The sequence below is a fragment of the Phyllobates terribilis genome, unplaced genomic scaffold (genome assembly GCF_046119375.1).
Source record: "Phyllobates terribilis strain yellow unplaced genomic scaffold, ASM4611937v1 Scaffold_4__5_contigs__length_816908805, whole genome shotgun sequence".
NCBI classification, from domain to species: domain Eukaryota; kingdom Metazoa; phylum Chordata; class Amphibia; order Anura; family Dendrobatidae; genus Phyllobates; species Phyllobates terribilis.
Window position 1 is genome coordinate 756,905,815 of NW_027362764.1, and position 13,208 is coordinate 756,919,022.

The window sequence follows — 13,208 nt, forward strand, 5'->3', positions numbered from 1 at the left end:
AGGGATTCTAGAGAGAAATGTGCTGCCCAGTGTCAGAAAGCTTGGTCTCAGTCGCAGGTCATGGGTCTTGCAACAGGATAATGACCCAAAACACACAGCTAAAAACACCCAAGAATGGCTAAGAGGAAACCATTGGACTATTCTGAAGTGGCTTCTATGAGCCCTGACCTAAATCACATTGAGCATCTTTGGAAAGAGCTGAAACATGCCGTCTGGAAAAGGCAACCTTCACACACGAGACAACTGGAGCAGTTTGCTCAAGAGGAGTGGGCCAAAATACCTGTCGAGAGGCGCAGAAGTCTCATTGACAGTTACAGGAATCGTTTGATTGCAGTGATTGCCTCAAAAGGTTGTTCAACAAAATATTAAGTTAAGAAGAAAACCATCATTTCTGTTTCATGAGCTTAATTTTATAAAAAATTCTGTGGAAGCAGAAAAGCAATGTCTGACTTTCATTTGTTCATTTTCATAGATTTTTAATTTATTACTACTTTTGGCAGATTGAAGTTTTTTCTGTGACCATTGTGGGTTTTTCATTTAAAATCACACACACACACACACACACATAAAAAATAAGGAGGTTCTCCACTTATTTTTTTTTTTAATCAATAATGTAAATATTAAAGGGGTTCTCCACTTTCTGGATATAAAAAAAAAATAAGAAAAAATTGGAGAAATCCTTTAATATGTGTTCAAGCCAAAAAAAAGCAAGTGTTAAAAAGGGTTCTTCACTTACTTTTTTTTTTCAAAACTACAGATGCGACATTACATCACCGCGCACCTAGGAGGCCGCACCAAGCCGTAATACGGTCGTGTGCGAGAGACGAGACGTGTACGAGCGATGGCTGCATCTAATGTAGGAAAAGCGGCTGACAGCTTACCGGGACATTATTAATCCGCATGCGGCTCAGGGTTCGTCTGTAGTAGCTGAAATCATTCTGGATAGCAGGATTTGTCATCTGGAAAGATGAAGAAAAAGCGACGTGAATCTTTAAATGAGCAGAAAACACGATAAACTATAATGTACAAGAAAGAATTAAATACAAGGCGATCGTGTGACAACTGGCACAGTACGGCGAGAATAATTTATGGGGGTTGGTGTTGTGATTTCATTGTGGAAATAAGCATCCCCTCTAATCTTGGCCACTAGGGCGGCGCTGTGGCCATTGCTCAGCTCCGGTGTCTAATAGGAGTAACACTAGTCATTCCTACAGCTTTGATTATACATCGCGGAAATGTTCTTTAATCCTTCTCTGACATGCGATGTTCACATACATAATATGGTATTAAATGGTGGCGACCATAAAAAAACAATAAGGGTATATCGTACTAAATAATAATTATAGCTCCTGCATGGAATATGAAAAAAATACGACTGCACATGAAAAGGTTAAATGAGGGAAGAACATTAAGAGTAAGTAAACTATATTTTTGATTTCTTTTTTAAAGTTTTGAAACTTTGCAAATCACTTTATTAGGGGCTGTGTCCTCATTCCTGTAAGCGGCTTCCAAGCCCTGGGTTTCCCCAGTCTATTTTCCTGCTTTCAGGTGCGTCAATATCAGAGCGTCTGCATTAGGAGTACAGATGATGGCAGTGATGGGTCAGCCACTCCTGCTTGCTGTCATTTTGAAAATCTCCTGCAGAGAAAACTGTGAATTTATCACTAGAGGACTACTTAGCCTGCTAGCAGGAAGTCCAGCCACGCCCCTCGACACTGATTGGCAGCTTTCTGCCTATGCACATACCAGTGGTGTGGGCGGGGTTATACACAGCTCAGCATTCCGAGCTCTGCTAGATCTGCAGCAGAGAAAACAGGGATTGTATCAAAACTGCAGCAAGCAGCCCAGTAAGTGACACAGCACTGGAATCGGGGTCTCTGTCCCTATATCGTGCTGCTCTCAGATTACATAGCAAAAAACTGGTGACAGATTCCCTTTAAATCAAAGGCCATCAATTGCAATAGGTCCAAAAACTCATTGTGGAGATCCTCTCAGGGATCCGTGCTGTCGTCGGTCAGGCAGATCAGACAGATTGGGCAGATCGTCTTCTTGCATCAGCTGGATATTAAATATCAGATATTTTACCTTAAGCTCATCAAAGCGGAGAGTGAAGTGAAGGATCTCAGCGAACTGTTTGGCAAGAGCCTGCTCTCGCTCCAGGTGCTGCGTTGGGGAGTAGGGAGTGCTGGTGAGAGCCCCCAGGAGCCCACGTAACGCCGCCTCTAAATACACAACCGAAAAGTACCGTAAGACATCACACAACTCTAAAGTCACATATAAGATCGCTCATAATGATAAAGCAAGAATAAGACCGAGGGTGCGGACACCCACAGAAGACACAAAATACAGCAGATAAAGTCCCAGGCGCTGAGGGTCCGACGCTGGGACCCCACCAATCCCGAGAACAGGGGATCTGAAGAACCTTATGTGAATGGAGCGATGGTCGATCCTGCGCACTGCGGGAGAACACCGAGAGTAGCGCTCTGCTAATGAATGGAGCGGCAGCGCACAGGATCCATCACTGCTCCGTTCACCATTTTGGGCCTATTCAGATATCTGGTTCTCAGGATCGGACCCCAAGCAATTGTGAAATGATCCCTTATTTTATAGAAATAGGAAATGACTTCCAATCATGAGAATACCCCTTTAATATGGCTCTGCTTGCTGATGCCAAGGCTCAGTATATACTTTACATTACTTATCCTGTACTGATCCTGAGTTACATCCTGTATTATACTCCAGAGCTGCACTCACTATTCTGCTGGTACAGTCACTGTGTACATACATTACATTACTGAACCTGTACTGATCCTGAGTTACATCCTGTATTATACTCCAGAGCTGCACTCACTATTCTGCTGGTGCAGTCACTGTGTACATACATTATATTACTGATCCTGTACTGATCCTGAGTTACATCCTGTATTATACTCCAGAGCTGCACTCACTATTCTGCTGGTACAGTCACTGTGTACATACATTACATTACTGATCCTGTACTGATCCTGAGTTACATCCTGTATTATACTCCAGAGCTGCACTCACTATTCTGCTGGTACAGTCACTGTGTACATACAATACTGATCCTGAGTTACATCCTGCAATATACTCCAGAGCTGCACTCACTATTCTGCTGGTACAGTCACTGTGTACATACATTACTGATCCTGAGTTACATCCTGTATTATACTCCAGAGCTGCACTCACTATTCTGTTGGTGCAGTCACTGTATACATACATTACATTACTTATCCTATACTTATCCTGAGTTACATCCTGTATTACACTCCAGAGCTGCACTCACTATTCTGCTGGTGCAGTCACTGTGTACATACATTACATTACTGATCCTGAGTTACATCCTGTATTATAATCCAGAGCTGCACTCACTATTCTGCTGGTGCGGTCACTGTGTACATACATTACATTACTGATCCTGTACTGATCCTGAGTTACATCCTGTATTATACTCCAGAGCTGCAGTCACTGTGTACATACATTACATTACTGATCCTGTGTTACATCCTGTATTACTCCAGAGCTGCACTCACTATTCTGCTGGTGCAGTCACTGTGTACATACATTATATTACTGATCCTGTACTGATCCTGAGTTACATCCTGTATTATACTCCAGAGCTGCACTCACTATTCTGCTGGTACAGTCACTGTGTACATACATTACTGATCCTGAGTTACATCCTGCATTATATTCCAGAGCTGCACTCACTATGAGCCAAAACTGACAGTCGCATCCTTGCATCTTGGGTCAGACATTTATTTGCTGGCCTGCATGTAAAACTTCACATTCCCTGAACACTATGGCCTTTATGGTAGAACGCCAGCCCCAGTGTCGCTCGCCAGTCTGGGAGTTCCCGCTTACACAGCGGAAACTTACCTAGTCTTTGAGAAAATTCATAAAACTTCTTTAGCTTGCCGACTAGAGGGACAACGGCCCCCCAGGCTTTCTCTTGTAGCTTCTCGTCAGTAGCATGCTGTATGGCCTGCAGAATACAATGCAAAGTACCAGATCAGGGGGGGGTCAGAGTACAGGGCGGATATTGGTCATTGCATTCAGCCGAGCCCTGGTAGTCCATCTCTCCCACAGCGTATGCAAAATTAAGGGGATATGTCCCCCCGATGCATCTTTAAAAAAAGTCCCTAATGGAAAGTTACAGGCCAACAATAAAACTGTCCCCGCTCCTTTGGATGTGACTAGAGCAGACCTGGAAGGGGGGAGGAGGACGAGGGGGAGGACGAGGGGGAGGACGAGGGGGAGGACGAGGGGGAGGACGAGGGGGAGGACGAGGGGGAGGACGAGGGGGAGGACGAGGGGGAGGACGAGGGGGAGGACGAGGGGGAGGACGAGGGGGAGGACGAGGGGGAGGACGAGGGGGAGGACGAGGGGGAGGACGAGGGGGAGGACGAGGACGAGGACGAGGGGGAGGACGAGGACGAGGACGAGGGGGAGGACGAGGGGGAGGACGAGGGGGAGGACGAGGGGGAGGACGAGGGGGAGGACGAGGGGGAGGACGAGGGGGAGGACGAGGGGGAGGACGAGGGGGAGGACGAGGGGGAGGACGAGGGGGAGGACGAGGGGGAGGACGAGGGGGAGGACGAGGGGGAGGACGAGGGGAGGACGAGGGGGAGGACGAGGGGGAGGGGGAGGACGAGGGGGAGGGGGAGGACGAGGGGGAGGGGAGGACGAGGGGGAGGACGAGGGGGAGGACGAGGAGGAGGACGAGGAGGAGGACGAGGGGGAGGACGAGGGGGAGGGGGAGGACGAGGGGGAGGACGAGGGGGAGGACGAGGGGGAGGACGAGGGGGAGGGGGAGGACGAGGGGGAGGGGGAGGACGAGGGGGAGGACGAGGGCGAGGGGGAGGACGAGGGCGAGGGCGAGGGCGAGGGCGAGGACGAGGGCGAGGACGAGGGCGAGGACGAGGGCGAGGGGGAGGGCGAGGGGGAGGACGAGGGGGAGGACGAGGACGAGGGGGAGGACGAGGGGGAGGACGAGGACGAGGACGAGGGGGAGGACGAGGGGGAGGACGAGGACGAGGGGGAGGGGGAGGACGAGGGGGGAGGGGGAGGACGAGGGGGAGGGGGAGGACGAGGGGGAGGGGGAGGACGAGGACGAGGACGAGGGGGAGGACGAGGACGAGGGGGAGGACGAGGACGAGGGGGAGGACGAGGACGAGGGGGAGGACGAGGACGAGGGGGAGGACGAGGACGAGGGGGAGGACGAGGACGAGGGGGAGGACGAGGACGAGGGGGAGGACGAGGACGAGGACGAGGGGGAGGACGAGAAGAGGGGGAGGACGAGAAAGAGGGGGAGGACGAGAAAGAGGGGGAGGACGAGAAAGAGGGGGAGGACGAGAAAGAGGGGGAGGACGAGAAAGAGGGGGAGGACGAGAAAGAGGGGGAGGACGAGAAAGAGGGGGAGGACGAGAAAGAGGGGGAGGACGAGAAAGAGGGGGAGGACGAGAAAGAGGGGGAGGACGAGAAGAGGGGGGAGGACGAGAAAGAGGGGGAGGACGAGAAAGAGGGGGAGGACGAGAAAGAGGGGGAGGACGAGAAAGAGGGGGAGGACGAGAAAGAGGGGGAGGACGAGAAAGAGGGGGAGGACGAGAAAGAGGGGGAGGACGAGAAAGAGGGGGAGGACGAGAAAGAGGGGGAGGACGAGAAAGAGGGGGAGGACGAGAAAGAGGGGGAGGACGAGAAAGAGGGGAGAGGAAAGAGGGGGAGGACGAGAAGAGGGGGAGGACGAGAAAGAGGGGGAGGACGAGAAAGAGGGGGAGGACGAGAAAGAGGGGGAGGACGAGAAAGAGGGGGAGGACGAGAAAGAGGGGGAGGACAAGGGGGACGAGGAGGGGGAGGGGGACGAGGAGGGGGAGGGGGACGAGGAGGGGGAGGGGGACGAGGAGGGGGAGGGGGACGAGGAGGGGGAGGGGGACGAGGAGGGGGAGGGGGACGAGGAGGGGGAGGGGGACGAGGAGGGGGACGAGGAGGGGGAGGGGGACGAGGAGGGGGAGGGGGACGGGGAGGAGGAGGGGGAGGGGGACGAGGAGGGGGACGGGGACGAGGAGGGGGAGGGGGACGAGGAGGGGGACGAGGAGGGGGACGAGGAGGGGGAGGGGGACGAGGAGGGGGAGGGGGACGAGGAGGGGGAGGGGACGAGGAGGGGGAGGGGGACGAGGAGGGGGAGGGGGACGAGGAGGGGGACGAGGAGGGGGAGGAGGGGAGGGGAGGAGGAGGGGGAGGAGGAGGGGGACGAGGAGGGGGACGAGGAGGGGGACGAGGAGGGGGACGAGGAGGGGGACGAGGAGGGGGACGAGGAGGGGGACGAGGAGGGGGACGAGGAGGGGGACGAGGAGGGGGACGAGGAGGGGGACGAGGAGGGGGACGAGGAGGGGGACGAGGAGGGGGAGGGGGACGAGGAGGGGGACGAGGGAGGGGGAGGGGGACGAGGAGGGGGACGAGGAGGGGGAGGGGGACGAGGAGGGGGACGAGGAGGGGGAGGGGGACGAGGAGGGGGAGGGGGACGAGGAGGGGGACGAGGAGGGGGACGAGGAGGGGGAGGGGGACGAGGAGGGGGGCGAGGAGGGGGAGGGGGACGAGGAGGGGGAGGGGGACGAGGAGGGGGAGGGGGAACGAGGAGGGGGAGGGGGGCGAGGAGGGGGAGGGGGACGAGGAGGGGGACGAGGAGGGGGAGGGGGACGAGGAGGGGAGGGGGACGAGGAGGGGGAGGGGGACGAGGAGGGGGAGGGGGACGAGGAGGGGGAGGGGGACGAGGAGGGGGACGAGGAGGGGGAGGGGGACGAGGAGGGGGAGGGGGACGAGGAGGGGGAGGGGGACGAGGAGGGGGAGGGGGACGAGGGGGAGGACGAGGGGGGGGGCGAGGGGGGGAGGACGAGGGGGGGGGCGAGGGGGGGGGGGCGAGGGGGAGGACGAGGGGGGGGGGCGAGGGGGGGGGACGAGGGGGGGACGAGGGGGGGACGAGGGGGGGCGAGGGGGGGGCGAGGGGGGGCGAGGGGGGGGGCGAGGGGGGGGGCGAGGGGGGGGCGAGGGGGGGGCGAGGGGGGAGGGCGAGGGGGGGGGCGAGGGGGGGAGGACGAGGGGGGGGGACGAGGGGGGGGACGAGGGGGGGGGGCCGAGGGGGGGGCGAGGGGGGGGCGCGAGGGGGGGCGAGGGGGGGCGAGGGGGGCGAGGAAGAGGGGGAGGAGGAAGAGAGGGACGAGGGGAACAAGGGGGAACAAGGGGGAACGAGGGGGGGGTCGAGGAGGAAGAGGGGGACGAGGAGGAAGAGGGGGACGAGGAGGAAGAGGGGGACGAGGAGGAAGAGGGGGACGAGGAGGAAGAGGAGCAGGACGAGGAGGAAGAGGGGGACGAGGGGGACGAGGAGGAAGAGGAGGACGAGGAGGAAGAGGAGCAGGAAGAGGAGGAAGAGGGGGACGAGGAGGAAGAGGAGCAGGAAGAGGAGGAAGAGGGGGACGAGGAGGAAGAGGAGCAGGACGAGGAGGAAGAGGGGGGACGAGGAGGAAGAGGGGGACGAGGAGGAAGAGGGGGACGAGGAGGAAGAGGGGGACGAGGAGGAAGAGGGGGACGAAGAGGAAGAGGGGGACGAGGAGGAAGAGGGGGACGAGGAGGAAGAGGGGGGACGAGGAGGAAGAGGGGGACGAGGGGGACGAGGAGGAAGAGGGGGACGAGGAGGAAGAGGGGACGAGGAGGAAGAGGGGGACGAGGAGGAAGAGGGGGACGAGGAGGAAGAGGGGGACGAGGAGGAAGAGGGGGACGAGGAGGAAGAGGGGGACGAGGAGGAAGAGGGGGACGAGGAGGAAGAGGGGGACGAGGAGGAAGAGGGGGACGAGGAGGAAGAGGGGGACGAGGAGGAAGAGGGGGGACGAGGAGGAAGAGGAGGAAGAGGAGGAAGAGGGGGACGAGGAGGAAGAGGGGGACGAGGAGGAAGAGGGGGACGAGGAGGAAGAGGGGGACGAGGAGGAAGAGGGGGACGAGGAGGAAGAGGGGGACGAGGAGGGAAGAGGGGGAGGAGGAGGAAGAGGGGGAGGAGGGAGGGAGGAGGAGGAAGAGGAGGAGGAGGAAGAGGAGGAGGGAAGAGGAGGAGGAGGAGGAAGAGGAGGAGGAGGAAGAGGAGGAGGAGGAAGAGGAGGAGGAGGAAGAGGAGGAGGAGGAAGAGGAGGAGGAGGAAGAGGAGGAGGAGGAAGAGGAGGAGGAGGAAGAGGAGGAGGAGGAAGAGGAGGAGCAGGAAGAGGAGGAGCAGGAAGAGGAGGAAGAGGAGGAAGAGGAGGAGGAGCAGGAAGAGGAAGAGAAGGAGCAGGAAGAGGAGGAGGAGCAGGAAGAGGAGGAGGAGCAGGAAGAGGAGGAGCAGGAGGAGCAGGAGGAGGAGGAGGAGCAGGAGGAGGAGGAGGAGGAGCAGGAGGAGCAGGAGGAGCAGGAGCAGGAGGAGCAGGAGGAGGAGGAGCAGGAGGAGCAGGAGCAGCAGGAGGAGGAGGAGCAGCAGGAGGAGGAGGAGCAGCAGGAGGAGGAGGAGCAGCAGGAGGAGGAGGAGCAGCAGGAGGAGGAGGAGCAGCAGGAGGAGGAGGAGCAGCAGGAGGAGGAGGAGCAGCAGGAGGAGGAGGAGCAGCAGGAGGAGGAGGAGCAGCAGGAGGAGGAGGAGCAGCAGGAGGAGGAGGGCTTTTTTAGGCTGAATAACTGGACCAGGATAATTTATAAGCTTTATAAAAAGCAGTAACTTATATGATTTTGAGTTGCTGCTACAGGTAAGAATACAGGTTACAACACGTCCTAACGTAATATGTATTAGCAGTAGCTACTAGTCATACTGCTCAATGCTACGTGATAAAAATATGAAATAATGATACACATAAATCTGTGATCAAGTTTTTGCTATGTAATCTGAGAGCAGCATGATGTAGAGGCTGAGAGCCTGATTCCAGAGATGTGTCACTTACTAGGCTGTGTGTTGCTGTTTCAATATAATCAGTGTTTCATCAGCAGGAGATTATCATTACAGGACTAGGTTCTCTTGCGCCTCCTTATCAACTGCTCTGGGTAACCCCGCCCCCAACACTGATTGGCAGATTTCTGAGTACAGAAACCTGCTAATCAGTAGTGTGGGCGGGGTTATACACAGCTCAGCATTCCGAGCTCTGCAGCAGAGAAAACATAGATTGTATCAAAATGCCAGCAAGCAGCCCTGTAAGAGACATCACTGGAATCAGGGTCTCTGCCCCTACATCATGCTGCAGTCAGATTACATAGCAAAAACCTGCTGAGATTCTCTTTAATTTCGGCCACTTGGGGAAATGAATTGCCCATCGCCGGACTGACTAGAGTATAACATATAATGCAACTCTAAAAGTAATACTAAATACGTAAGTCAAAGTAAAATATTACAAATTGAAGGATAAGTCATTTACCTCTCGGATCTCCAGACCGGCTCCTCGGTACGACTGTAAATCATCCAAGATTCCTTCCGCGTCCTTTAATACTACATTCACCTGATTATAAATATCTTTCTCGGATTCTGTAGGTTGAGCATCTAGACGGCATGAAATCATAACCACTGTTACCATCGATATCAGGATCCCCGACTACAGGGGGAGACAACGGAGGGAGGGAAAAGCAAGCAACTCTGACGGAACTTCATTATTTCAGCACACACATGAATACGTAAAGGGTTTGTCCACATTGGACCTGCCATTTCCATAAGAAAGGTCCTCATGTGACTTGTCGATCAGCTGGGTAATTGTCCAGCAAGCACCATATGGAGCCAATAGATGCCAATGGGTACCCTGAAATTTTTGGGCATTGAAAACCCTCCGGAACAAGAGGTGTGTCCCAAAAAAAAAAAATGCACCCCCCTGCTACAACTGCCATATAAAAAGGGAGATTCAAGGTGGACAATCCTTTAAATTGTGTGGGTAGAACTATATCTTTTTAGGGAGTTGACCCAAAATGGATGAACCCTAAAAGGCAATGTCCAACATTTGACCATCAAAGGCAACTCTACACCAAACTTCTAATGGGCTAGAATTCATGGTCGGGGTCCCTGCACCGGCTCATGGTCGGGGTCCCTGCACCGGCTCATGGTCGGGGTCCCTGCACCGGCTCATGGTCGGGGTCCCTGCACCGGCTCATGGTCGGGGTCCCTGCACCGGCTCATGGTCGGGGTCCCTGCACCGGCTCATGGTCGGGGTCCCTGCACCGGCTCATGGTCGGGGTCCCTGCACCGGCTCATGGTCGGGGTCCCTGCACCGGCTCATGGTCGGGGTCCCTGCACCGGCTCATGCTCTGACACCTTACAGTCTAGAGTCTATCAGTAGGTAACAGTCGGATAATGTGAGTTCCTACATGGACTACGCTCCAGTCCCTATGCCAGTCCTGGCTTCTCATTAGTCCCTACACCGGCTATGTTCGAACACTATATAACCTATGTCCACTGAACCTGTGGGGTCCCGCACATACAGGGACAGATTTACTAAGGCGTACACACATTTGGGTGCATAATGTTGTTTAAAGTTTTACAACTATTTATTATGTCTTTTTGAGACACTTTAGGTCTCAATCAGGAAAGATCGTTCCCTAGAGGAAACCAGGCTTACCGGGACGGGGGGAGGCTTAGAAGCTGGGATGCAGCTTCAATGTGATACATTTACCACAATTTTCATGTAAAATGAGACAAAAATAAATTGTTGTATCACCCAGTGCAAACCAATGTGATAAATCTGGCGCAGTTTAAGATTATCAAGTCTCAGTAGTGGCCGAGATAGTAAATCAGTCCCAGTATGTCCTAAAGTCATCTGGGTTTCAACATTGTTACTTCATGACCTCCCAACCAGGATATGCTCTCATATTATGTCCTAGGGGTCCCTAAAACAGTCCATGTTCTAATACTATCTGCTCATGAGTTCCTATCCAGGCTATCCTCTGTGAGTAGATAGTATTAGAACATAGACTGTAAGGAACTCTCTAATTTTGAGTTCCTAAACAGGCTATCCTCTGTGGTCCCTATAAAAGTCCCTTACATGGTCTGTGTTCTATTAGTATCTACTCATGAGTTCCTATCTGGGCTATGTTCTCTTATTGCAATGTCTGGGGTCCCTATAACAGTCCCTTACACAGTCCATATTCTAATACTATCTACTCATGAGTTCCTATCCAGGCTATCCTCTGGGATCCTTACACAGTCACTTACACAGTCACTTACAAAGTCTATGTTCTAATACTATCTACTCATGAGTTCCTATCCAGGTTATGCTCTTATTGTGTCCCCTGGGGCTCTATAACAGTGTTAGAACATGGACTGTGTAAGGGACTGTTATAGGGACCCAAGAGGACACAATAACAGAGCATAGCCCGGTTAGGAACTCATGAGTAGATAGTATTAGAACACGGACTGTGTAAGGGACTATCTACCCATGAGTTCCTAACCGGGCTATGCTCTGTCCTCTTGGGTCCCTATAACAGTCCCTTACACAGTCCATGTTATAATACTGTTATAGAGACCCCAAAGGACACAATAAGAGAGCATAGCCCGGATAGGAACTCATGAGTAGATAGTATTAGAACACCGACTGCATAAGGGACTACCTATTCATGAGTTCCTATCCGGGCTATGCTCTGTTATTGTGTCCTCTTGGGTCCCTATAACAGTCCCTTACACAGTCCATGTTCTAATACTGTTATAGAGACCCCAGAGGACACAATAAGAGAGCATAGCCCGGATAGGAATTCCAGAGTAGACATTATTATAACGCAGACTTTGTAAGGGACAGTTATAGGGACCCCAGAGGATAGCCTACTTAGGAACTTATGAGCAGATAGTATTCGAACATAGACTGTGTAAGGAACTATCTAATTTTGAGTTCCTAAACAGGCTATCCTCTGTGGTCCCTATAAAAGTCCCTTACATGGTCTGTGTTCTATTAGTATCTACTCATGAGTTCCTATCTGGGCTATGTTCTCTTATTGCATTGTCTGGGGTCCCTATAACAGTCCCTTATACAGTCCATATTCTAATACTATCTACTCATGAGTTCCTATTCAGGCTATCCTCTGGGGTCCTTATAACTGTCCCTTACACAGTCCATGTTCTAATATTACCTACTTACGAGTCTCTGCATAGGCTATGCTGTAATATTTTATAGGGCATCCCTATGACACCTGTACTTCAATACTATCATTGAGGGCATCCTTACATAGGCTATGTTTTAGTACTATCTACTCATGAGTGCCCCCAGTGGACAATCTGTATAATTACTGCTAATTATTTTATTATTATTATTTTAATGTATCCTAATGGTGAATTACTCTTTGCACTAATGACTCTTCCTTTAAGCATCGGACAGAGATCTGCCTCTGGGGTCATAACTGGGAACAGAGTGGTAATTCTTTGTGTAAAGAGCCGTGGTGAACAATGAGATGGACACATGAATGATTCTGCTCAGTGGACCAGGCTATGAGGGTCTACGCATAATTCAGTTATTAAGGGTCCGTCCCCGTGACACTCGCGTGTGATATGTTAAGGGGATTGTAGGTCCTTTGTGTTCACAGAGGTAAAATGCTTAATAGACGCTGATTAGAATTGAGAGGCCATCACTTAAAGGGACGAGGGGGGAATTTGTAAGCTGCAGAAGACTGCTGTGCGGAGGACACAGAAGCGGGTAAGACGGTACAGGAAGTAGCCGCTGGTAAATCAGCCCCCGTCATGCACCGGACGATGCCCCCCAGTGTCAGATCAGTCACATAATCAAGACTTGTTCTACCCCAATAATAATGGCTGCAAACATTCATCCAAAATCTGTCTGTAACTCGGCATGAGGAATACAGGCTGCCACATGTGCGTCTGTAACTCTGCATGAGGAATACAGGCTGCCACATGTGAGTCTAACTCTGTATGAGGAATACAGGCTGCCACATGTGCATCTGTAACTCTGTATGAGGAATACAGGCTGCCACATGTGCGTCTGTAACTCTGTATGAGGAATACAGGCTGCCACATGTGCGTCTGTAACTCTGCATGAGGAATACAGGCTGCCACATGTGCTTCTAACTCTGTATGAGGAATACAGGCTGCCACATGTACGTCTGTAACTCTGTATGAGGAATACAGGCTGCCACATGTACGTCTGTAACTCTGTATGAGGAATACAGGCTGCCACATTTGCGTCTGTAACTCCGTATGAGGAATA

General features: G+C 53.2%; 1 protein-coding gene and 1 pseudogene across 10 annotated transcripts in view; one reads left to right on the forward strand and one right to left on the reverse strand.

The window, feature by feature from the left end:
• CYRIB (CYFIP related Rac1 interactor B) overlaps window positions 1-13,208 on the reverse strand; it is a 205,751-nt gene that overhangs the window by 14,171 nt on the left and 178,372 nt on the right. For all 10 annotated transcript variants that reach the window (XM_073679888.1, XM_073679889.1, XM_073679886.1 and 7 more), the window contains 4 exons: window positions 9,435-9,556; window positions 3,898-4,003; window positions 2,086-2,222; window positions 882-959 (listed from right to left, as the gene is read on the reverse strand). In XM_073679888.1, coding sequence (XP_073535989.1) covers window positions 882-959; window positions 2,086-2,222; window positions 3,898-4,003; window positions 9,435-9,556 — 443 coding nt within the window. The remainder of the gene's footprint in view (window positions 1-881; window positions 960-2,085; window positions 2,223-3,897; window positions 4,004-9,434; window positions 9,557-13,208) is intronic.
• Window positions 4,016-6,434, forward strand: LOC141264127 (uncharacterized; annotated as a pseudogene).